Source organism: Labrus bergylta, chromosome 2 (genome assembly GCF_963930695.1).
Source record: "Labrus bergylta chromosome 2, fLabBer1.1, whole genome shotgun sequence".
Taxonomy (NCBI): Eukaryota; Metazoa; Chordata; class Actinopteri; order Labriformes; family Labridae; genus Labrus; species Labrus bergylta.
Genome location: NC_089196.1, coordinates 29,088,480 through 29,114,030, shown reverse-complemented (window position 1 = coordinate 29,114,030; position 25,551 = coordinate 29,088,480). Strand labels below are relative to the sequence as shown.

Sequence of the window (25,551 nt, the reverse complement as noted above, 5' to 3'; positions counted from 1 at the left end):
ATAAACAATTATTTGACAATTAAATTGGCGTTTTTCTTTTAACATAAGAAGAGATGAGTCTGAATCAATACAGAAATGTAATGTGTATTATTTAATGGAACAATAAAACATCAAAAATCAATCATGTATGATTCAAAGTAAAATGAACATGGCATAAAATGTAAGATGTAATGTGTATAATAAGAACATAGTACAACCGTGTAGTATAGAGTATATCATGGTAAATATAAAAATAAACTAACCTAATCTTGTTTTAATAAAACTGACCTGCAATAAAAGCGTCCTTCATAAAGGTTACAATTTTCATTTTGGGAGTAAAAGCTGCTGTTGAACTGTATTACATTATGCAGAGGGCGGTTTCTTTCTGCTCCTTCAGTGATATAAACCAGGTGGATGAAAAAATAACAACTGAGAATAAGGCAACACCACACGCTACAGCCTCCAACATGATCCTAGTTTTCACCTCTATTACTGAATTTAAGAGAAACACAGTAAAACTTATTACAGAACAGTGGTGTTACACTGCCTTGGTTTAGTGTTCTTTAAGTGAAAACAAACGTAATCACATATAACATACATTTGTTGGTCATTCTGAGTAATATATAGAATAGAATAGAATTACTTTATTGATCCCAAACTGGGAAATTGTGGCGTTACAGCAGCAGGTTGTCCAAACACACAATATTAGCGAAAAAAACACAATATTAGCAAATCTAAACACAATATAATATTAAATACAAAGTAAATAAGCACTAAAAATATAAAAAAACTAAGAATGTGAATATATACAATAAGGATTTAACTTAGCAATGTCCATATATTTGGTGTAAAATGTTTATATTTTTAAGTTATTTCATCTATATTTTATTTTTAACATATATTCATCGTATATTATCTCGGGTATGTGTTTAAGTTTAAGTTTTCACACAGGTGTAATTTAAAAAAGAAGCAGCAGCCGAATCACTAGAGGACGCTGTTGCCTTCACGTGACACTCGATCCGCTCTCAGAGAACACTCTTGAAACGCCTCGTGCTTTTTTCGACGGTTACCCGGGAAACCGTTGCATGACAACAAACGGGAGCTGGCAACAAGTGGCAACAACGACAACGACGGCTTAAAGTAATAGAAAATGTTTTGAACGGTTCGTTTTTGGTATCCTGTTTATGTTTGTTTGTATCAGACAAAGTTAAAAACAAATTATTTATCCACAATTCAGCTGTGAGATGCGGAGAGTAAACGTACATTAAGCGATAAGTTACTTACCGTCATGGGCGAGGAGTTCTTCAAGGTGGCGCTCCGGATCCGGCCCCTGCTTCATAAAGAAGTCCTCCACAGGCACCAGGTGTGTGTGCGGGAGGTGCCGGGCTCCCCACAGGTGATGCTCTTCCAAGGCAACAAAGTCGACCCAGGAAACATCTTCCACTTCGACTATGCTTTCGGACCAGCAGCCAGCCAGGATGAGGTGTACGACACCTGCGTCCATCCGCTGATGGAGAACCTGCTGGACGGTTACAATGCCACCGTCTTCTGCTACGGACCGACCGGCTCAGGGAAGACGTACACACTGGGAGGGATGAAGCTGGGTATGTTGTACAGGCTGCACACCATTACACATCTGGTGGAAATGACAGATGGGGCTGGGAAATATATCGAGTTTTTAAGATATATCGATATATTTTCAAACAGGATATCGGGTTAGACAATATCGATATAGTTTATGTTGCATTAAAATAACGTTACAGAGGTGCCAGGTCACCTTTTTCTCATCTCACTGATGATGACTGACTGTCTGTCCCTCTTAACTCTGCTCCTCCTCTCTCTCTCTTTTATTGTATTTAAGGAACATGTAGTGACCATTTTTAACAAACCCAATATTGTTTGGAAAAGTCACTTGAGGGATGAATGTGGAAGCTTTCAGACACGTGCTTAGCTCGAAGAAATCAACACAGTCCATTGATGATTTGATTTGGATATTTCAATCCATTTCTTTTTAAACACTTCTTATCAAATAAAGGAAAATATGACAAACCACTACGTCTATAAATAAAACAAACAAATCCGCATTGGATGCGTTTAACTCCGACAGGCTGACAAGGTAAAAAAAACTGTTTGCCTCCATTCAGTCACCTGTCCCACCTCACCTGGAGCCTTGATTTAACCACAGCATCCGCCCAGGCTACACACAGTGCCCAGTAGAGGGCCAACACACACAACCACAAGGAAAATAGCATCACACAAAACAAACACCTCATTTGGCTCCAACAGAACATTTGTATTTTATAATATTACTTTTTAAATTCACAAACAGATAGTTTATTTTTTCATGTGTTTTCACTGTTAATAAAATACATATCGATATATCGAGTATCGGCATTCAGCTAAACAATATCGAGATATGAGTTTTGGTCCGTATCGCCCAGCCCTAGATGGGAGCAGTGTTTTTTAAATAAGGTTCAGGACTATATAGTATCATAAATTAGAGCATGTTGTTGACTATATGTTTAAAGCGCCTGTGAGCTGTTCAACTGCTTTTTATTGCTAATATCTAATCAGCCTATCACATGGCAGCACCTTAATGGAAAAATTCAGTTTACTGTCGAGGACACAGTTTACTTACTTGAGAAATGCTACAATAAGTTAATACTTAATATTCCTGTTTTGTCTTTACCCAAGGATGAAGGTTTCTCGCAAATAGCTAAATATCAAAGATACTCAGACTTGAAGTTTCCTTGACATTACTGTTGTATGACAAGCTGTATGACAAAATGTATTTGATATTTGACTGCGCCTGTATCTGCAATCCTTATATATAATAGGCATGAAGGTTTTTCTGTGAAGCATGTGTATATAACCCCAAGCATATTGTGATTACTTGGAGCTTTCCTTCAGACTGTATTGACACTCTGAAGATTTGTTCCTTCTACTTGCAAGAAGAATTAAATGTCCAGCACAAACTCAATGCATTTAGGCATGTAGACATGATCAGGACGATCTGCTGAAGTTCAAACTGAGCATCAGAATGGGAAAGAAAAGTTGATTTAAGTGACTTTGAACGTTGCATGGTTGTTGATGCCAGACGGGGCTGGTCTGAGTATTTCAGCAACTGCTAATCTACTCGGATTTTCATGCACAACCATCTCAAAGGTTTACAGAGAATTGACCAAAAAATGAGAAAATATCAAGTGAGCAGTTGTCTCTGGGCGAAAATGCCTTGTTGATGCCAGAGGTCAGAGGTCAGAGGAGAATGGCCGGACTGGTTCGAGCTGATAGTAAAGACAAAAGAAACTTGTTTAACCACAGGTTAAAATCTCCAAACGGCCTGTTTGAGCACGCATTTTCTAAAAAGTGGAGCATGCTAAAGACAGAGAGGATGGACTTTTATCATAACTGGGGGGTTTGAAGATTTTTCACCCTTTGGTCATTGTGAACCTGCTTATTAACTATCAGTCTCTACCTTCCAAAACCTCTCTTAGGTGAAAAGGAAGGAATCATTGAACGCGTGGCGAAGAATGTGTTCTGGTTGCTGGAGCAGAAGAGGACGAGCAGTGAGGGTTTGAGGGCAACAGTGCGAATCTCTTACATGGAGCTGTATAAGGAGGGACTGCGAGACCTGCTGGAGATGGACAACAATCAGAAAGTGCTACAAATCAGAGACGATGACAAAGGAAACACAGGTTATTTGAAATTATGCAAATGTCAATCATATTTGATTTTTCACATAGACTGAATTTGATTTGTATTGGCTTATGTGATTTCCCCAAAAAAAGCCATTTGTTTTGCCATATAATTCTTTCATCCGACGTGCTTGGCATCTGTCTTTATATACTTTCTGCAGCTCTGTGTTCACACTGGCTGTTTTAAGGAAAGTGTTCCGCCCTCATTAAAGGCCACATATGGTGCAAGAAAGCTCGAGCCACATCCCCTTCTAGAGGGGCGTGGTCGCACAGAGCTCATTTACATTTAAAGCTACAGACACAGAAACAGCCTGTTCTGAGCGGGGCTGAAATAGAGGGGTTCATAGGCATGATCAAAAACAGGATTAGAGTGGATTTTTAATTTGAAACTTTACAGACATATTTTAGGGAGCCCTGAGACTTATTTAAACTTGTTGAAAATTAGAATAATATGTGACCTTTAAGCATTTGTGCATTTGCATCCACAATATTGGCGTCCCAGTGTGTGATTTTGATTTTGCTTTCAGTTGTGGTTGGAGCCAAAGAGATGGACGTCACCTCAGCAGAGGAGATCCTTAGTTATCTAGAGATGGGCAATGCCCAGCGCCACACTGCCAGAACAAAGATGAACGATCACTCCAGTCGTTCTCATGCCATGCTCACCCTCCAGCTCTTCCAGTCTTGCCCCGACAAGAAGTATGTGTGCCACTCCAAGCTGTGTATGGTTGACCTTGCGGGCTCGGAGTGCGCTGCTAAAACTGGAAACACTGGGAACAAATTCCAAGAGTCTGTTCATATCAACACAGGCCTGCTTGCACTGGGCAGCGTCATCCGTGCCCTCTGTGACCCAAGGCGTAATCGCGGTGATTTCTACATACCATATCGTGCTGCCAAGATCACTCGTCTCCTACGAGATTCATTGGGAGGCACCGCGCATACTGTAATGATCGCATGTGTATGCCCCTCCAAGTGCAGTGTACTTGAGACCTGCCGCGTCCTGAATTTTGCATCAAAGGCCGTTCATAATGTTCGTAATACATGTACACATACAAAGATGAAATTAAAATTACCTAAGACCTGGAATCATTATGAGGCTAAACTGGCCGATGTTAAGTTTGAAGATGAAACTCTGAGAGCGCTGCTGAAAGACAAAGATATGGAGATTGAAAGGTTGAAGAAAGCTGGAGAGGGTAACAGCTTCACACAGCCCGGCCAGGTGAAGATGTCTGATGCAGAATTGAAGTTGAGCCGAGAGGAAACACCACAGTACCGCCTCCTGGCTCAGGAAGCTGCAGCGCTGCTTGCGGAGATTTCTGGTCCCACCCTTAGTCATTCTTTCAGGCAGAGACAGCGGGAATGGAAGGACAGACTGACAGCTGTCAATCATTCATATCAAACTGAGGACAAGGACTGTTTAGAGAAAGGCAATGTCAAATCTCAACATGTTACCATAGAAAAGCTCAGAGAGGAACTCTGCAAATGCAAGGTATGAGGACAACTGATCGTTATTAAAGGTGATATTATTTTTCCAACGGTTAATGCGATCTGGCTCACTATCTTAAGAATTGGACAGAAAAAATAGATCAAATTGAAAACCTATGTAGCTGCTTTAGGTAAGCTGCTGTTAAGAGTCTTTATTGTCCATTAGGATCAAATTACACTTTGGCTGTAAATTTTGAAGGGAAATTGTGATGTTACGCACTGTGTTCAATGAAATGTTCTAGAAAAAAAAGATGCACCAAAGAGTTTAGATATTTTTTTAACAGCAGATTGTGACCTTTTTAATTAATCATTGTCTTTAGAAAAGTACCGTCTCAGTAACTGAACAGGAGAGTCAAAACCTCCCTGTCTTTTTTTTTTTTTTTAAATATATGTCTTTTGGGCTACAGGGCCCGACCAATTTTTTATTTTTTGGGCCGATACTGATATGTTTTTTGAGAGATAGTACAGTGCTTAGAGTCCGAAATCAGTCAGAGTTAATAGATTTTTCATGTTTTCCGCTTTTTTCCTTTTATTGAAGTCAAGAAAAGTGTCCGCTGTGATGTTCATTATCATCTAAACTGAGATCATGCACACTTCATCTAGTTAGTAACATGGACTAAAACAGCTACTGTGATAAAGCAGATAATAGGCACATGTTTGCTGCTGAGCTTATCATAGGATTTCTCCCTGTCAGGTTTAAAAAAAATCCACTCTTTCTCTCTGTCTTTCAGGAAGTTCTCGCCCTACACAAACAGCTGTTGGAGAAGAGAGATGCAGATCTGAGACGGTTTCAAAAAGAAGTAGAGAGACTTCTTCAAGAGAACAAAGCTCACATTCAGGCCTTGGAGGAGCAAAGTGAACGCACTCGAATACAGGTGAGAAGAACAGTCCTGTTTTCCAGCTCTGACATACAGTTGAAAAAGGGTCCAGACAGCTACATCACTTCATTATTTATTTATTATCTGCAAATCAGATTTTAAAACTTTTCCTCCAACTTTATTCAACTGGCCTCACCCCAGCGCAGCCTATAAATACAATACGTACACCATGTGATCAAACTGTACTGCATCAACACAAAGAACAATACAAATGTAGTTAAGGTTAACATCCTGCCTCTTCCTTTTGCCTCAATTCGGCGTGCACTGTCGCCTCAAACGTCCAGCTCCAAGCATCCCGCAAGCCTGATTGCCTTAAGTAAGCTTGACGCTTCCTTATGACGGCGCCAGCAATGCATGTAGATCCAGTATCACCTGTGCCCACCCACGCCGGACCACTCTGCACCCGTGCCTTACTCTTTAATAAAATCTATTGAAACATTAGAATGTGCCTTTGAGTGCGTGTGCGTCTGTGCGTTAATGTCTTCAGACTGAACAGCTCGTGGAGCAGCACATTCTGATCAATCGGCTCCGCAGCGACCTGATGGCCGTCAGGAGTGCAACATCAGGGGTAAGGGGTGACTCAGGGGCCTCCTGGAACTCAGGCAGGAGACCTCAAAGTGTCCCTCTGACCAGACACAGCTGTGGACACGGGCCCCGCAGACGGGTAGGTTCACCGAACTGTTTAGTGTGTGTTTTGAGTTGATTGTTCTTCGTTCATGGCGCCGCAGGTTTCTGTCCTGACACACGTGCGTTTGTAGATTCACTCCAGCCCTCCAGCTTATTCACTGGAGAGGGTGATGGCAGCCTTCAAGATGCGAGGTCATCTCCTGCTGACTGAGATTGAAGAGAAGGATGAGGTGTACTGTCCGTTCATAAAACAACCGGCAGAGCACAAAGGCATGGATCAAGAAAAGCAGCAGCAGGAGGAGGAGGAGGAGGAGGAGGAGGAGGAGGAGGACATGTTGGTGGGCAGAATGGGACTCAGGTGAGAGCCAAAATGAAATGTCAGCAAATGGACTTTGAGTCTTTACGTTCTCTGTTAACATGTTTAATTATTAAACTGTGCCAAAGAAATACAAACAGATAAGAATACTAAAAGGAGCTTGAACCCGTTTATCTAATTTTTCATATTAAAATGAGCTGCTGTATGATATTGTGACTTTATTCCAGGCGTTCCTTAAACCGAACATGGACCAGCAGGCAGAAGAGATCCGCTCTGGAAGAGAAAAAAACTGCACCAAACCAAACATCCAGTAGAAATCCATCAGTGCAACCGTCTCAGGGAGCCGCAGGTACACTTTCCATGTTCTTCACTTTATTGGTGTTTTCAAACATTCATGGAACTGCCCATGTGTGAATGAATCCGGTAATATTCAAGAAAAATGTACAGCTAGCAAGCAGACCAAGTACATGACTATTGTCAGGAGTGCTTGTGTTTTTTTTTGTGTTTATGGTCAAAGCTCTCTAATAAGTGTAATAAGATTTAAATATCCACCAAGCTGTTTCCCTCTCATTGATATTTTCTGCTCAGGAAAAGACGAAGAGAACACGAAGCAAAGACAGACGAGGAAGGCGAGACTCAGAGCCAGCGTTACTCAGAGAAGGATCCAGGATCTGACTGTCAACATGCGCATGAAAGAGGAGCTCATCAAAGAGCTAAACAAAACCGGTGTGATTTTATAATTACATACTTTTACTCATGTAGTCCTGTGTCTGTCTGTTTTTGGTTTTACTCAATCTAATATACCGAGTCAGTGAGAAGGATTCTTATCTCTTATTCTCATCAGAAAACAATGTGAGGAGTTTTTATGAGTCAAGGTTGGTTGAAACATTTCTGACATGCTGCCAGCAGCTTTCTGCAGAAATTTTGGATTCTGAGTGACAAAAACGGTTACAGTTACAGAAAGACAGAAATTGTTGTGGCGCACATGATCCGCCTTAAGTGGTAATCTCATGGTGCGTGCTTGCAATTGTGAAAAGTGAAAAGTGAAAAACAAGGATTCACGCTATGTTGGTTGCAGAGGACTTCTGTTTTTGTTGCCATGGTATCAAAACAGATATTGTTTGATTCTAACTGGAATCTAATCTAAGTTTTTGTTCTGATTGTTGTGACAACCCCTAATGTCTCTCAGCGATTCTAGAGTCTGATTGCAAAAACTGATTGGGGGCCCCTCCAACCGGTGTTATATCTACCCGTGTCCCGACGCTCTTCCTCTTTTAGGTTTTCACTCCCATACAGATGATTCCTCTTCATCTTCCTTCAGTGACTTTCATTGACCAACTTTGGTTATCACAGGAGTAATACATGAGATGCTAAGCAGAGCGATGAGACTGACTGCTGCCAGATGGGGCCCCAATTAGGGAGGTTTCCTTCTGTCGTTGCAAAATTTGCACATTTTGAGCTACTGCTGTGGTTTAAAGTTTGTCAGCGCTCGGGGGCCGCTAAGTGGCCTCGGGTCTGTTGACAATCAGCCCCTCTTGGTTTGTGTAAAGGTGGTATTAGTCCCATCTGAGGGACTGAAAAAATGCTGATTACAGCTGGAACCAAGTTGTGCTTAAAGTTGGTTAGGAGCAAGAAGGGAGAAAATACAGACTAAACATTTTCAATTAGAATCCGTCTTATTTAATGCTGACAGGCTCATCTTTATTTAACACTGAAAAACCAGTCGTTTCAGACCAGTGAACCACAGCTTAAACTTAATCACTAATTAAACTGTTTAATCTTATGAGTTGTTTTAAATTTTGAGTAATCCCTGCTTCTCTATATGTGTGGTTTTGTGTGACAGACAAGGAGACCCAAGCAGTGGACAGGCACGTCAGGCACAGCAGTGATGACTCGGACGTGTGGATGAGACTCTCCATGCAGAGACAGAAGGTCCAGGCAGAGACGTACCACAGCCTGCAGCACATGAGACTGCAGAGAGCACAGCTTCAGAGCAGCCTCGGAGAACTCAGCCAGAGTGAGGTTAGTTGTACAAAATACAATTGTCAAAAAGAATGGCTGGATTGTGCAACTGAGAAGACACAAACATATAAAACTGTTGTTTGGACTTCTGTAAGCAAACTTGTGTGTCAGATATGTGGATTCCAAATTTTACTGTTTTTTTTTTTTGGTTGCAAGTGAGCAGACTCCTGAAAAGAAGAAGAGACATCTTTCATCAGCAGCCAGTAAAACATACAAACTTATCAGAAGCAATAATGCATTCACATCCTGTCAAAGGATTGCTAGAAAATAACTTTTTTATGTTTCTACTTAGATGTGACATTTTTGCCTGTAAGGTCTTAAATCTACCTATTTTGTTTAAAATGAGAGTTAAAATGAACATTTTGAATATCGCCTTGCTTTCAGTTTGAGGTGTTGGGAAACAAACGTCAACAGTGTCTCTGATTCCCAGCACTGGTAAAACATAAATGAATCTTTTTGGTAAACATGATCTGTCTTTTTTATAGGAGCAAAGTGCAGAAGATGTCACTGTGTGCAAGAACAATCACCTGGACGGGTTCGAGAAAAAGGTAAAATGCTCAATATAAAAGCCTTTACCTCTGTGAAATAAATATTTCTAAAGTGTGTCTTTTCCCTTCACCCTTTCCTCCTCTTTGTCACTTTCTTCTCATCTTAATTTTTCTCTGTTCTCCCTCTTTTAACCCTTCCCCTTCTCTGCTCATTATTCCCCTCCTCACACCCCTCTCTCGTCTTTACTGTAGGTTCATGGCAGTAGTTGGCTGGAGGAAGAGGAGGAGTGGGTCCTTCAGAAAAGAGCAGAGCTGCAGGAGCTGGAGGAGGAGCTGAAGAGGAGAGAGGAGGTGCTGCTGCGCAGGGATACCTGTCTGCAAGAGAAAAACAAACTGGAGATTAAGAAGCTACGCTCCAGTCAGGTCAGCCGGTACATCTGAGAAGTTATATTTTAATTTAAAGACCACTTTAATCGATGCAGATTCTGGATGAGGGGAACATGTATAACTGAAGCTGGAATCTGTAAGGTTTTTATCAATGACTCTTCAGGCTCTGAATCAGGACCTGCTGCATGTGTCGATGCAGCTGGAGTCTCTGGAGGAGGAGATGAGGAGGAGCAGTGTGAGGCAGAATGGAGGAGTCACCAGAGAGGAACTGGAGAAAGAAAGAGAAACACTTAGAAAGAGGAGAGATACCCTGGGCGACCAGCTGAAGGACAACATAGTGCTCACTGTGGAGGTCAGAAAAAAGGGACCTCTGTGTGTATGATGCATAGGATCATACTTACTGTTATCTGTGATGCACTGTGTCTTTGCTCTGATCTGCGCACGTCTTCACGTAGGAGGAGCATTCCCTGCTGGAGCTGGAGGAAGACATTGAAGCTCTGGACGCAGCGCTGGAGTTTGAAAACCACTCCATCCAGGACAAACAGGAGAAGCTGTCAGTCACAGACTCCTCTGCACATCAGTCACAGAGCACTGAACCCGCCCAACTCTGTGATGTCGTTACAAAGTTGAGAAAGCTGTCACCACCCGAGGCTTTGGATCTTCTTGTCAAATATTTCAACAAGGTACAATAAATCTGTCTTCACTTACTTTGACCTGTTTACAGTTCTCACAAAAAAAGTGGAAATCTTATTCTGACATAGCTGACATATTCTTCTCTTTCTGTACTTTACAGATGTTTCTTTCTTTACACTCATCCATCCTTCATTTTCTTTCTTAATGTATATCAAATTGATGTGTTTCTCTGCACGGCTCACTCTCACCTTTATCCAACTGTCCAGGTGGTTTATCAGCGAGAGGTGGAGCACCGTTTGCGTTTGCACTGTGAAGAGCTGCAGATCCACGCTGGAGAACAAGAGGTGGCGATGAGGGAGATGAAGGCAGCCATGCAGCGGCTTACTCTGGACGCAGACCGCAGGTTCACCCAGCAGCACCGAGATCACCAGAGCAACATCCAGCTTCTGCTGCAGAAGCTAAAAGGTGAGGAGATGAGGGCAGCCTTGTCAAAACAATTAAAAACATTTTGTTTTTTTTACCCTCTGGCTGCTCGGGTGTCCTCCTACAGTCCTCCTACAGTCCGAAGTCGTACTCGTTTGGTTTAATGGAGACTCTAAATTGCCTGCATGTGAGTGTGCCTGGTTGTTTTCTCTGTATGTTGGCCATATGATTAGAAATCAGTCTCACTCTTCTGGGCGGCAGTAGCTCAGTCTGTAGGGACCTGGGTTGGGAACCCAGCACCCAGTCCCGGCCCGACCAAGTCTGGAAATTGGCCTAGTAGCTGGAGAGGTGCCAGTCCACTTCCTGAGCTCTGCCCAGGTACCCTTGAGCAAGGCACCCACCCCGGAACTGCTCTGGAGTGCTCACTGTGGGCAGCCCCCTCACTCTGAGACCTCTCCATTAATGCATGTCCATAGGATCTTGTTTGTGCATGTGTGTGTATTTCGGCCATCGTCCTATAATTTATATAAGGGTAATTATTTATCTTTGTTTTTTGTTTCTCTGTGTGTTCAGAGGGAGGTCCAGGAGAGGCACAGCAGGCTTTCCAGGACCGACTGCAGCATCTGGAGAAAGAGCTTTTTTTCTACAAAAGCTCCAGCCGGCAGCTAAAAAAGAAACTCAGGGAGCTCCAAAGCTATGCGCTCCACTCAGCTGATCAGCCTGCACACTCACAGGAGAACAGACCAACAAGCGCAAACCAACTCCAGACACAAGAGGTACGGGCAAAGACACATGTAGTTACAACATATGCAAAGATACACAGTGAAGAAACAGACAAACAGACACAATGGCAGACTCCTTACGCCTCCTCATCCTCCGACCTGCAAGTTTGCAAAAACACAAAAGTGCCTGAACACCAAAACCCCACAGAGTCCCAGGGGCAGAGCGACAGAGGGTCCGGATGTTTAGAAATGGAACCTGTCCGTCTGTGTCGCAAAGAGCTGAGACAAATCTCCCCAGCTGACCAGAAGGTCTTTGGCTCTGCCACATGGAGGCGCCAGTCTGTTCTGGATGATAGCTCAGATTCTATTCTAGAGGACTCCATTGAAGTGGCTCAAAACACTGATAGATGATGTTGCATCATTTTTTTATTAAGTGCCTTTAGTAGATCACTTTGCATCAGCAGTTTGAACAGCAGAGCACCGATTGGTTCTGTGTTTTTGGTCTCAGTTTTTCACTTACATTCACAGCTGTCCTTTGTTAAACATGTATGTATGGCTGTTAATGTGAAACTACAGAGGAGTGAAGCAAGGGAGAGAACTGCAGAGTTTAAGGGCTGAAGAGAGGAGAGGAAGAAAAGAGAGATGTGATTCTTAGTTTTGCTCTTCAGAAGGAGAAGAAATACAGAAGAATGGCAATATTGTCATAAAAGAAATATGAATATATAAAGGGAGAAATGTTCATGTATGGATCTCTTTAATACTTATTCAACTTAAATCTCAAGCTCTTGTAATAGATACAAACAAAAACTAGCTTTAGAGTTTCATCTATCTCTCTGACATAAATGTGCATAACTTAAAATCTGAAGTACGTAGTAAGACAACCGGTTATTTAAAGTAAACGTCAGCACTTCTTTGTTAATATAAAATGCAGTAGATGGACTTAAAGTAACCACTCAGTCAGCTTCACTGAATTGATTCTTCTCCGTTTAAAAACACATGTTCTTTAACCTATTGTTTCATCTTTTCATATAATGCCATGAAGAAAATCACTTCGTCTTCCACAGTAAAATATGCAGCACTGTTTAGCACTAGATGACATGAAGATAAATTAATATAAATCTCAGCCGTGTTTTTTATGCATTTGATTTGTTTTGGTGTAAACTTTATATATGTGTGTGCATATTTTTTTTCCCTATTGATTTTAAGTTAACTGCTGTGTTAATTTATTTTCTACAAATGTGAATCTTATTTTATTAAACTATTAAACTCCTCTCGCTGTGTTGTCTTATTTGTGTGGGTTCGTTTCACTCTCCAGCTCTAGCACCTTGAGCTACGGTTTGAAGAGGATGTTGGACATCTTTCAAGGGATAAATTAGAAATGTGATAAATCTCATTTTAACACACAAGTTTGTTGTATGATTGATTAAACTCTCCTTTTTTAAAATCTTGAATGATGAGATTAAAAAAACCTTAGGGTAAGGTGTAGAGCCTTAAAATTAGTAAATGTGTCATTTTTGTTATTTAAACTACTCTGGTGAGTTTTTAGCTCGTTTAGTCTCAGTTTGTAAAAGAAACCTTCAACCACTACACTAGTTCCACAATTTAACTGACATTAGACTGTTGCCAAGCAACCCAAACATACTGCTGCTCTCTTGCTACTCTGCTGGTGTCCATGGTTACCACAGAGCAGCAGCTACCTTGTAGTCAGAACCTTTACATGTTTTAAGAAATGTATTTTGAGACCGGTTAATATTATAGACAAACACGATCAGCTGTAAATGTCAATTAAGAGTATTCAGAACTCCTGGCTGATGTGGAGAGATGCAAAGTCCCAGTGACGTTGTCCTGTGTCCTCACCGTAGACTGTAAATATTAAGGCTATTAATGACTCTTGTCCAATCAGATATGGTGGTTGTAACTAACTGTTAAAAAAATCATTTTTAATGCCAGAAATGTCTGCCTGTGAGTATGTGGCGACACCTCATACATTTTTTTTTACATGTTTTACATTTTCCATGGTAAAGATTCTTAATGAGTGGTGTAATGACTTTTAAAGAAAGGAGAATAATGTTGTTGTTTTTTTTATCCCTACCTACACAAAATCAGCAAACAAATAAGGCACAACGCTTTATCCATAGGGGGCGCCAAAATCAAAACAAATGAACCTTTCCTTATAGGAGCTTAAAATGAAAGAATAAATAACTTAAAAAATAAAAAATCTACCTCTGTCTGAAAGAACACCTCCTGTCTGTCATTACAGACCTAACACCATGACAACAGTCCATGCTAAGTGTAAGACATCTTGTCACCATGGCAACTGTGGCTTTGCAAACTGATAAATGTGACTAATAATATAATCAATTGCAGGAAATGTTCTGATTCCTACTTCAAATAACACATAATGTAATGTAGTGTTGATACTAAAAAGCTCGGATGACCAACAGAGAATAAAACAACTTATTTTGTGCTCTGTGTCTGAGAACAGCAGAAACGAGTCTTTGTGCTTTTTGGTCCTGACGAGCTGCCGTACTCAGTCTGTTAGCAAACCCACGGTTACCAACAGCACCTTTACGAACAGGTGAAACTACTCTCCAGCAACTTTTTCTTGTGAATACTCTCCACTTTAAATTGAAGCAGCGACCGTGTTGAAGACAAAAGACCCCCGTGAGTCCCCCCACGTGTTCTCCACTGTCACGTTTTGTTCTTGTTGCACTTGTTTAGAAGCTAACAAAACCGGCTAAATGTGTAAGCTAGGTTAAGTTGCTGCCATGTAATGCTAGCTGAGCCTGTTGTAAGACTGTTAGACACTTTACAGCTCAAATCTCTGTTTTATATTCAAACAACATCATGATCATGCATCTGTTTCTGTACATTAAGCTGTCAGTGGAGACGTAGCTTTGATTTTATGTTATAAACTTGAAGTCTTTTGGTTTGGTTTTGTCTTCAACTTGTCCTAACTGCGTTTTTCTCTTTATTGTTTTTTCTCTTTCATCAGTTTTACTTTAGAAATGGCGTCTTCTGCGATGATCACTGTCCCCACCACCGCCTCCCGCTTCGCCCTGCTCCAGATAGACTCGGAGTCGGACTCGGACGGCTCTGACGCGGGCAAGACCGGCACCAAAGGGGGACGGGACTCCTCCGGGAAGACCCGAGCAGGGAAGGCAGCGGGGGGTAAAGGTGGTCAGTTAAACGACAAGAAGAAAGACAAGAAGAAGAAGAAGAAGGAGCAGCAGCAGAGTGAGGCCAATGAGGTGAGTGAGCAGGAGCACCTGAAGACCCCTCATCTTTACACACACACACACACACACACACACACACACACACACACACACACACACACACACACACACACACACACACACACAGTCATGACTTGTCTTTCTAAATACTCAAAGACAGGAAACAACAAACACAACATAGAAGTGATGTCGAGGGAAGAGGATGAGAGTCAGTGGTTGTAGGCGGTGATGAAAAGGTGAGTTTTTAGGGATCACTTGTAGGAAGTGAGGGTGGGGGGAGTCTGTGATGTTTTTAGGGAGAGAGTTCCAGAAGGTGGGAGAAGACCCTGACCCCCCCAGGACCGATGTTTTGGGAGGTTTGCATCGACAGACCTGAGAGTGCTGGTGGAGAAGCAGGTAGAGGGGGAGACAGGTTGTGGAGGGCTTTGTAGGTGAGGATGATGGGGGGGGGGGGGGGGATGTGGTCTCTGGTGCGGGAGTTCTGAATGTATTGAAGTTTCTTGAGTGTTTTGGATGGTGGACCGTAGAGGAGTCTAATTATTGTTCTCCTCTGTTGTTGTTTCACTTCAGCTGAACTGAAACTGTTGAGGCTGCTGTCAGGTGAAACAAAACTGATCGGGTTCCTTGTTTTCTATTTATAGCAAACACTCCCACACTCATTAAGATAAGCTATGTTGTCAGGTGTGTTCTTTATTATGGACGTTCATGTAGTCGTTGTTAGGAAACGTCAAAAGATGTCGCTTTCTTGCCCTCAAACGCCCCAAAAACTCAGAAGAAAACAGAATTAAACCAAGAAAGAAGGTCAACTATTGACTGACTTACCTACTTACCTGTGTGTGTAGATACTTACACTATATTGTTCATATTGCACTACATTACATTATATTATATAACTGCACTCTGCATTACTGTGGTACAACACTGCCTCTCTTCTCTGCTGTTTACATCACTTGCTGCTCTTTATCATACCAAGTCACTTTAATCATCACTTGTCACTTTATCTTGTCATTCTCTACAAATACTGTCTCAACTCCCTGGATAGTGAACTTTATCATTCACTTTGTACTCGTGTATATACCCCCTGTTTTTATTTATCTTATCTATTCTGTTTAATGTGTATTTTGTATTTTGAGCTTTCTTGTCTGTGCTGCTGCAACGCCTGAATTTCCTCTGGGGATCAATAAAGTATTATCCTATCCTATGCTATCCTATATAGATAGAGACACACGCACTTAAAGGTGTGTAGGTCATAGTTACAGGTAAATAAACGGTTAAGTAGGGTGTTAACGAAATCTACCTGCAGCTGTTGTGTTTATAGATAATTCAACATCAGTCATGTTTGTAACCTGAAATGTCAAACATTAGTCATGAAGCTAACCCAATTTAAACATCGGCTGCTTTTCTTCCTTCTATAACAAATCTTTTTTAAGAGTTTTTCAGTCTGCTCTTATTTTATTTTATTTTTAAACCTTTCAGACAAATTACTTTGTTTAATATTTAATGAAGACATGAAAAGTTGTTATTTTTAAAAGTTGACATTGTGACAGATCTCAGCCTTGATGTAACTAACGAGATGTTAATCGTATTTATAGTATTTATAGAAACATTTTTGCTATAATGAAGTTTTCTTTGATTTAATTAGAATGCTTAAGCTTAAACTGCTCTTGAACTAATAAGAAAAAGCTTGAAGGGCCTAACAGATCACATGAGGGAGGATTAGACCCTGAAAATATTTAGACTCAAAGACAATAATAGTGCAAGACAAAGTCAAAAAGTAGTAGCATTGATGGTGATAAACATTTTATTTGAATGTCTCTCCTTCTGTCAGTTGCGTAATTTGGCCTTCAAGAAGATTCCTCAGAAGTCGTGTGCCCCACCTCCCTGTTTGTCTGCTGCCGGTGAACTGCTCGGTCCTGCAGGAGGGGACCACGCTCCGCCTGCAGAGGGGTGGCAGCAGTGGAAGCAGAGGGATGAGCAGGTAAGAAAGAACAACTGTACTGTAGGTAATGTGCTGTTCAGGAGGACACGGCTCTGGCAGCTGTGTTTACAAAGAGGAGAGCTGGCTGAGCGGGGTTTTATCCTCGTCTGATGAGACTGCATTTTACTCACAGTTCATGTCTGATCTCACCGACAACACCAACCATGCGTCTCCAGCTGGAGTTCTTCTTAATGTGCTTCATCGTGTGTGTTCCTCCTTCCTCTGTAGATAACCTCTGAGCTGTACGAGGCAGACCTGGAGAAGGCCTTGATTCTAAGCAAACTGGAATTCGAACAACAGAAACAGGTAAAGGCAACTACATTTAAATTTGATTACAATTTAAACTCAGAGTAGTCAACTCTTCTAAACTTAAGAAAACACTCAAAATCAAGCATCATTTATTTAACACGGCTGAAAATGAGATCTCGGCGTCAATAACTGGTTTGCTGAGTGTGGCTAATGTTAGCTGTGCTAGCGCCACCAGCCGTCGGTCGTCTGTGCAGGTGAACGTCCACATCCCTGTCGCTGAATGTGTTTACGCATTACACAGTTAAAGTTCAACGTGACACAGTATACAAAACAACTTGATCGGAATTTTCACTCTCAAATGATCTCAAATTACTGCCAAACCCAGCTGCTCCAATAAGAGGCCAGGAGTCCACATGTTGACATCCAGGCAGCAGACTGAGGAGAGAAGACCCAGCTCCAGCTTGTTGCATTATAAGATGAAGATTTAAGAAGTTTATCATGAGCTGCAGGACGGTCAAACACAGCTAATGTTTATTCCCTGTCCACTCCAGTCCTTTTAGAAAGCCTGATTAATCTATTCTTAAATCTTTAAAAACATGGAGGCATGATGCTAAAGAAACATTTCAGCTTCTTTGTTTCCAGGATCTTTGGTTTCAAAGAGAAATGAGCCGCTCTAAGACAAACCTTTCACTCTCAGATGAAAATACATTTCTCTTCTGTTCAGCCTCGTACAGCTCGATTTGTAAATGAACGCCTTGCTTCCTTTTTTTTTTTGGGTCAGCTTTCTTGTTCGTAAGTTTTATGACGCAAGGACGATTGTGTTAAAATGCTGACCTTGCTGTTTATGAGTTGATCTGATGACCCATAAAGCCATAGTTACTATTTAACATCCCAAGGGTAATATCGACTTTAATCTCCCACTGCTCACCCTGTATTGATGCGTCATCGTCTCCTTAAAGCGCTGAGTCATCCTTTTTTTACCACGTAGTCACTGCTTCATTTAAATCAAACATGCTAAAGTAGAAGCATCACTGAACATCCGATTATGTGCTTTCACTCAGCACCCCACAAACGCATCCTCACCGAAGTCCAGAGGAGGAAAAGAAGGCGGAGGGAAGAAGGACAAAAAAAAGAACCAGCAGGCGAAAGACAAAAAGACGGTTTCCCTGCAGGACTTCCAGGCGGAGGGCAGCGCAGGTGAGAACTACTTATTATTTAGTTTCATTAAACTATGATCTGGTGTGCCGCAGTGTTAATCTTTCTGTCAATGTTTTTGTCTCTTTGCAGAACATTTAGGTAGGAAACAAGAGAAAGACGTAAGCATCTTTTGTTCATATAAAGCAAACACTCATCAATGACCTGTGAATAAATATGCTCATGTTTTTATTTAGGATGTCATCTGTAATGTAGCATATTCATGTTTAAACATCGACCGTCTTCTTCTTCAGGACGCCAGAGCGGCTAACTTAGTGCTGGGAGGCGGGCAGGAGGAGCGTTTTTTCAACAAGCTGGAGGATGACGTCAGTCGGATCGTCCTGCAGGAGAAGAGACGCGAGCAGTACACCAACAGCCAGGGACAGGAAGTCAACACGTCCACAGAACACGAGCCGGTACAGAAACACACACACACAGTTCTCTAAATACTCAGTCAGGTGTCGACTTTAACACACCTGGCAGACAGTCTTCTATTATGAATCTTAAAATCTCTCTTTCTATCATGCTGAATCTTTTATATACGTCTCTTAAGTAACATTTTCAACCTCACTGAGACAAACGGCAGCTTGTTGGAGATGTAGGTGAAGGAGAACGTTTGGTCTTTGATGTGATGTCTTCCTAACTTCCTCATTTTTATTTTTTATTTTTTTATTTTTATTTATCTTATCTATTCTGTTTAATGTGTATTCTGGGGATCAATAAAGTATTATCCTATCCTAACAATGTCTGAGTTCGTCCTCACTGAGCTCTTTTGTCTCTTGTCGATTTTGTTAGGATCCCCGAGCGGAGCAGCTGAAGTACGACCTGGAGAAAAAAGACCAGGAAATCGATAAGCTAAAGAAGACCATCTCACAGTGGGAGGTGAGTTGTTGGAAGCACCTTGTCCTTCTTTCATTTTACTGGAAATGTCTAATTTGGTATCTCCTGGGTTAAGGTGTGATAGCAGAGACAATTCTAAAAGACCGCTGACTACTTTAAAGGAAATATGTGGCCATCCCGTCCATAGATACGGCTCGGACTACATCACAGACAGCAGGACTCTGGAGTCATGTAGACAGTCATGACTCAGAGTTATTTTCAGAGGATATATTTGATTTCTATTACATTTAAGAGTGAAAAATCAAATATTCTCCCTTTAACTCCTCCCTGCACAAACCTGTTTTTAACAAGAAAGCTCTCATCAAAAGTAACCTCTGATTTGTGTTCTTCCCTTAGCGCAGATTTAGTAAAGGCAGCTTGGGAAAGAGTGCCTTAGAGGGTGCCTTGTTAGCGTGCACTTGGTTCTCTGTTTTGTGTTTTGCTTTCTCAAAGTGTTGACAACACAGTCGGCTAAGAATTGTGTCGACACTGAAGATATAAACAATCTGCTGGGGAAGGAAAGAAGATCGACACAATGAATTACAGTTATCGTAATATGAGCATTCTTAACTTACACCTCTCACATGTCAGCATTCAAAGAATAAATAAGCTAATGTTCAGTGTGAAACATAAATGCCTTCTCACAGTTTTGATTGAGTCGGATGAAGCTCAAGCTTGCGATCTGCTGCTCACAGTTATCACACATGGCTTATTTTTCTCATACCATGCAGGCCTACTCAAAAGGAAAGTTATGTATCAGCATATGCAGGGTATCCCACTCGGGCCCCGTGTCCACCTAGTGCTTTATCGGAGCTCCAGCGTCTTTTTTTTAAAAGTTGTTTTCAATGAGGAGAGAGCGTTCGCAGCAGACGGCAGCCGTCTGGAGAATAAGCGCAGCGCCTTGTGTCTTTTTCTGAGTTCTCCACCTTTTATGTGCGACCGCTCCGAGCACTCAAGTTGACAACCTTTCACCATTTCAGAAAGGCGCTGCTGACGTCTTTTCCAAATATACTTTAGACGCTTACAGATCGTGTCTTGTGCCCACATCCTCCTCGCTCCGTGTCTTATCAGGGAATAAACGATCTTAAATAAATAAAAACATGCAGTAAAAAGTAACAGAGCAGTGTCGCTCATACAGCGGGCGTTGTTGTCAAGGAGACTGTTGTCAAGGAGACTGGATGGACGTGCAGCGCTTTTTCTTCTCAGCGCACAAACGCTTCAATCACACACTTCCGAGTGCAGAGCCAGCGCTCTTCTGCCCGGGGCCTTACACTGTACCTGTCCCACAATCCTCTTCCCCTCCATAAATGATTTTTCTTCTTTGTATCCCCGCAGCTGAAATACAAAGAAGTGAAGGCGAGAAATTCTCAACTGCTGAAGATGCTCCAACAGGGAGAAAGTGAGTCGAACTTTATCAGGATTTCACTCGATCGCTCTCCGCCCTCTGACTTCTTATCCGCCCTTCTCTTGCCTCATTTACCTCGTCTGATGATTTCTGATCTCTCCGGTCTCTTTCCCCTCCTTCAGTGAAAGACAAAGCAGAAATCCTCCTACAGGTAGAAGAGCTGCTACATATAAAAGAAGAACTATCATCACAGGTGTGTATGACTGAGACAAAGGAAAGTGAAGGTAGACACGTTAGTACACGTGTTTGCATTTTAATGTTGTTGTTTTTTATTCTTAGGTATCATTACTACACGGGGCCCTTGAGCAAGAAAGGTCTAAAGTCAAAGGTCTGCAGTCAGAACAACCGAAACATCAGGTGAGATCACTAACACTGACACATGCTCGCTCGTTAACCTCTGCTTCACTGTAACGATGAAAACCTCAGACTGTTTTAGAGAGAGGAGATGTGTAACTATGTTTAGGGGGGATTGTGTGTGTTTGTGTGTGTGTTCATCTGCATACATGGTCCCTGTATTCCTGTCTATACCACAGAAAAAAGGAGCAAGCAGAGGGAAGTTGCAGTAAAAGTAAGCTGCAGCACAAAGAAAAGTCACAATAGATTAGTTTTTGTTCTTTTAAGCAATCTGAGATCAGGGAAGAATTAGGATAAGTTTTGGTTCTCATTAATTCTTTTCAAATTTTTAATAGCGAAATTTGTTTTTTTCTATCATGATGTTTTTTTTATCCAACTCTAACTTCACTTAGCTCAGTAGATGTTGTTGTTTTTGTCAATAACTGTGAACTTTCTGGCTTCTCTTTGTCACAGGGTAACAAGAAAGGGAAGAAAGGCTCCGAAGCGGATCTATGAATGTTTCAGAAGTTAAGGCAAAAAAGAATGAACGAACAAATGAAGAAAAACAATAATGATCACAAGCAGGGTCCTCTTTCTTTTATGTTTTTTTTTTTTTAGCTTGGACTTGATGTCAGCATAAAATGCATGCCCCTGTAATTACTCATATACACAACTTACACTCCAAGCAGGAAAACAAAAGGTGTAAAACAAACTCAAGTGATTAAGAAGACCAGACGTTCTGAAGAGAAGTTTCTAAACTGTGTTAAAAGTCTTTACTTACAATGCTGCCCCCTGCAGGCACAGGTGTGTCACTGCATCTGTGGTGCAGCAGGAGGGCTGTGTGCCTGATCTTTGGCTTCACCTCCAAACTGACAGAAGTGAAATGTATGTTTTTGTTCTGTTTTTTTTTTTCTTTCAAACTGTCAAGTAAATAAAATACTTTTTCAGTGAAAGGTGATTCCCACTTTGGTGTTTATTTTGATGTTAAAGAGTTATGGGCGCTTGTAGATTTTCTGGTTATTGTTTCTGAGTTTGAGAGACACTTGTTTCCTCCCACTGATCGTTTTAAGTTTCACAGATCAGGAATGGCTCTCGGATGTTGGTGCAGAATAATTTAGTCTTATAAATGATGTTGCATTTTGGTACAGAAGCCCAAAGCTGATGCATCCACCCTGCATTTTATCTACTTAATTCACCTGTGATGATGAAGGATTTCAGTTGTTAATTAAGGACCGCCTTGAAAATGAGATGATGCATCTCAAGGGGCTATCCTTGAAATAAATTACAAATTACAAATTTGTATTCTCCAGACCTAAACTCATTTTTGTCATTATCTTGGGATAATAAAGCTGGTTTTCCCAGTAAACCAGATTCATGAGTCATCACAGATATGAAAGCTGGTTTTCTCGTGATAAAGGGATCATTTTCTGGTCATCGAGAACAGGAGTGTCCAGACCTCGAAGACGTCCTATCCAGACTCAGACCTGTAACTGAGAAATTAGTGAGAATATTGAAATTTTATCCAGCACAGTTTTTATCATCTTCATGGTACTGGCTGACACTCCCAAACCAATTGCATGTGTTGTAATGATACTCAGCCAATCAAATGTGTGCATTAAAATCAGGTAGAATACAGAAGGCTACACAGAGGAGGAGAGGAAAACCAAGACGAGAGACACATTTTCTCTAACTGGACCTCTTTGAATTTTAATGAAATGCCCCTGATCGAGAAGAACAAAACTGTGAATGACATGCTGTTGCTTCCCACACTATGAGGTAAGTTACTGCTAGGAGCCCCAGGCCAGTAGGGGGCCCCAAGCAGCATTTGAATGCTGCTTGGAAGGGCCCCCAATTGATTTTTTGCCCAGGGCTGACAGATTCAAGAATCGTCACTGCGTGGATACAAGATGGAAAAAAAGAGTCCAGATCTCAAGAATAACCAGAGATGAATAATAATCAGAGAAAAACTGAGAAAATAAAAAGTATGAATGCATGTCCACTTTGGGCTTCCTTACCTTGGGACCCATCGTGCAGCTATCTTGGAGAAATGTAGATAATAATGCTTGACCAAGTCTGTAACAACAATTAAAGTGGACTCAAAAGGAGTCAAAAATTAAATGAGAACAGATTTCTTAGTTTTAAGTTGTGACCTAATTTCAGATTTTGTTGTGCACTATTGAGTTAGGATTGTGTGATCAAATAGTTCAATCATGACTAGATGCTGTTTCATCCGCGTTTAAAACTTTACATTAAATAAAAGGAAGAATTACTTTAGTAGTTCCTGTGTTGACAGCCTGCGTCCTCGGGTCACCGCACCACTTCTTGTCGAGTCATAACACCGGGACTGTGTCCTCCTCTTCCTCCTTCCTCTTCCTCCTCCTCTCCGGCTCCTCTCCATTCACATCCCGGGCAGGACTGAGGGATGTCGGGCAAAGCACAGGACGAACCTGGAGCCCCGACTGAAGCTCAGGGGTCTCAAATGATCCACGTTTCTGTGAAGAGTCTGACGAAGAGCAGAGAGTTCTCCGTCAGAGGAAACTGCACCGTCACACAGGTCAGCAGATTATTGGTCCTACTGAGCTGGAGCTGTGGGAGTATGAGGTAACCTTTTGGGGTAACGCAGTTGAATGTAATTGTGTGTGTGTGTGTGTGTGTGTGTGTGTGTGTGTGTGTGTGTGTATACAGCTGAAATGTGGACTAGCAGAGCGCCTGGAGGTCCCGGCACAGCGGCTGGTGCTGATTCACTCCGGCCGTGTCCTCAGAGAGTCAGAAATCCTGAGTCACCTGAAAGCAGCAGACGGCTCAGTCAGCCTCTGCATGGTGCAAAGGTACACAGAAACAACCCAGTCACAATAATAATAATAATAATAAAATATCTAATTTAAAATGTAATTGTATGGCAAAGATCACACCCTGAAAAAACAATCCATCATCTCACTCTACAAAATCTAACTTTTAGGGCAGATGTTTTCCTTTTAACTTAGTTTGCCTATAAATTCTGTAGCCTTTTCATATTGTATTGAAATTGTTTTTATTTATTTTTATTGTTTGTTTTTTTAAGGTAACTTGCCTTGTAGGGCTTCAGGTAAAAGGGTCCAATAAAAAGCTGAACTACTATTTTGGTTTAGGTGTCCTGTGTGTTGATTTTGTCGCCCCCTTGTGGACAAACAGGGAGCTCTCACCTCTTGGCTGATCTTGCATGTTTAAGTAGGTTTTCAAAAGCAAAGATCTCTTCCTGCTTTCTTTTAACCACCGAACTGATCACTCGTCTAGAATCCATTATCTGCCTCACTGTTCTGCGTGCTCTTGTGTAGGATCTATATTTTTACTATGTTTACTGAATAATCTTCAAGCTGTGTATAAGAAGCCGACGAAGCAGAAGGAGCAATTTGGGGTTAAGTGACACATCGGACATGTTGTTGCAGGAGCTGGAGATCAAACCCTCGGCCTTTCGGTTGAGAGATGACGACAGAGCCACAGCCGCCCGAGTCTCTTTATAAAAACATGCTATCACAATCCGTCGCTCTGCTTGAGTTTAATCTTCAGTCTGTTCCATGAATCCATGAATCCATCCCACAGTTTCTCCCACAGTACTTCAGATTCTGACTAAGTCTGTCCTCCTCAGGCCTCCTGCTGCTCCCAGGACTGATCCAGCTTCAGAAGCGGTTCAGTCAGACCTCACAGATGACCCTGATCCTGACCCTGATAACTTCACACCTTCTCCAAAGTCTCCCCTCTGCCTGGGTAAGAACTCCTGAACATGAACATCCCTCCTACACACAGTTATTTTCTGCCTTTTCACACTTCTTAAATCTCTCACACACACACACACTGCAAAAACTCAAATCTTAGCAGGTTTATTTGTTAAATTTCTAGTCAAAAATATCTCATCACACTTAAAGTCAGCCACATTCATCTGTCAAGTCTACATAGTCATGTTGTTTCAAGGTATTGCAGGTGAAACACAAGGCCTGAATTGCTTTTTATTTAATTTTTTGGGGCCTTTTTGCTTTTATTAGCCAGAGCAGCTGAAGAGAGACAGGAAATATTAGCAGGAGAGAAATGAGGACGACATGCAGCAGAGAGCCATGGTGGGACTCGAGCCTACGGCAAACCACCATGAGGACTTTGACCTCCGTACATGGACATGCGACATAACCGCTAGGCCATCTGGTGCCCCCTGAGTTGCCGGCAAAGTTTACTTAAGTTTCTTGAATGAATATAAAGATCTCATTTTAAGAAACCTAACAAATGTGAGGGACAGGTGTGACAGAGCGACTCAAGGAAGATTTCAGGCGCAGGCCATCGTGAGATTTCTAGAAATTTCCAGGAGGGCATGTGGGCAAAAAAAGTTCTACAAATAGATTTTACATTTTTGTGCAGGCGTGAAGTTTAATGATGCTCTTTCATTCCAAAGCCACCATGTTTAAACGAATGAACTCTAACGTAATGTGTGCATTTCTCTCATCTTGTACCTGTGCCCTCTCTTCTTCTTCTTCTTCTTCTTCTCCTCCTCTCAGGCATGCAGTCACTGATGGAGGAGATCACAGCCAGTCCAGGTCTGATGGAGAGCCTGCTGTCCGGGCCGTACGTCAGCAGCCTCCTGAACTGCCTCAGCCAAA

At 41.7% G+C, this 25,551-nt stretch overlaps 3 protein-coding genes across 5 annotated transcripts in view; all 3 read left to right on the top strand.

The window, feature by feature from the left end:
* The first annotated feature begins 1,078 nt into the window (after positions 1–1,078).
* LOC109990991 (kinesin-like protein KIF27) lies at positions 1,079–12,922 on the top strand. The gene is made up of 15 exons (XM_020643282.3): positions 1,079–1,583; positions 3,474–3,674; positions 4,202–5,160; positions 5,888–6,031; positions 6,522–6,698; positions 6,793–7,019; positions 7,205–7,326; positions 7,566–7,703; positions 8,821–8,999; positions 9,485–9,547; positions 9,740–9,910; positions 10,038–10,226; positions 10,330–10,557; positions 10,774–10,972; positions 11,504–12,922. The coding sequence occupies exons 1-15, from the start codon at positions 1,268–1,270 to the stop codon at positions 12,061–12,063; spliced, it is 3,873 nt and encodes a 1,290-aa protein (XP_020498938.2). The 5' UTR covers positions 1,079–1,267; the 3' UTR covers positions 12,064–12,922.
* A 1,235-nt stretch (positions 12,923–14,157) lies between these two features.
* gkap1 (G kinase anchoring protein 1) lies at positions 14,158–21,887 on the top strand. 2 transcript variants are annotated; one of them, XM_065951128.1, is made up of 13 exons: positions 14,158–14,316; positions 14,648–14,903; positions 16,720–16,869; positions 17,098–17,175; positions 18,180–18,315; positions 18,406–18,434; positions 18,567–18,728; positions 19,108–19,194; positions 20,527–20,590; positions 20,719–20,789; positions 20,876–20,953; positions 21,130–21,164; positions 21,404–21,887. In XM_065951128.1, the coding sequence occupies exons 2-12, from the start codon at positions 14,661–14,663 to the stop codon at positions 21,160–21,162; spliced, it is 1,131 nt and encodes a 376-aa protein (XP_065807200.1). In that variant the 5' UTR covers positions 14,158–14,316; positions 14,648–14,660; the 3' UTR covers positions 21,163–21,164; positions 21,404–21,887. The 2 variants fall into 2 exon arrangements, with proteins under 2 accessions (XP_065807200.1, XP_020498885.3); XM_020643229.3 differs by lacking the exon at positions 21,130–21,164.
* Positions 21,888–23,137: 1,250 nt separating this feature from the next.
* The window catches only part of LOC109991004 (ubiquilin-1), a 4,713-nt gene continuing 2,299 nt past the window's right edge, over positions 23,138–25,551 (top strand). Inside the window, exons 1-4 of one of the 2 annotated variants that reach the window (XM_020643295.3) lie at positions 23,138–23,483; positions 23,615–23,757; positions 24,555–24,673; positions 25,450–25,551. The exon at positions 25,450–25,551 is cut by the window's right edge and continues 20 nt beyond it. In XM_020643295.3, coding sequence (XP_020498951.2) covers positions 23,352–23,483; positions 23,615–23,757; positions 24,555–24,673; positions 25,450–25,551 — 496 coding nt within the window. In that variant the 5' untranslated portion in view covers positions 23,138–23,351. The remainder of the gene's footprint in view (positions 23,484–23,614; positions 23,758–24,554; positions 24,674–25,449) is intronic. The other variant, XM_020643296.3, reaches the window with a different exon arrangement.

Bases quoted from the DNA above. Each gene is read 5' to 3' on its own strand.
- LOC109990991 (XM_020643282.3), top strand. From the start codon at position 1,268: ATGGGCGAGGAGTTCTTCAAGGTGGCGCTCCGGATCCGGCCCCTGCTT. The intron at 3,675-4,201 runs GTTATTTGAAAT...TTTTGCTTTCAG, and splicing joins CGATGACAAAGGAAACACAG to TTGTGGTTGGAGCCAAAGAG. The intron at 7,327-7,565 runs GTACACTTTCCA...TTTTCTGCTCAG, and splicing joins ACCGTCTCAGGGAGCCGCAG to GAAAAGACGAAGAGAACACG.
- gkap1 (XM_020643229.3), top strand. From the start codon at position 14,661: ATGGCGTCTTCTGCGATGATCACTGTCCCCACCACCGCCTCCCGCTTC. The intron at 18,729-19,107 runs GTACAGAAACAC...CGATTTTGTTAG, and splicing joins CGTCCACAGAACACGAGCCG to GATCCCCGAGCGGAGCAGCT. The intron at 20,954-21,403 runs GTGAGATCACTA...TCTTTGTCACAG, and splicing joins CAGAACAACCGAAACATCAG to GGTAACAAGAAAGGGAAGAA.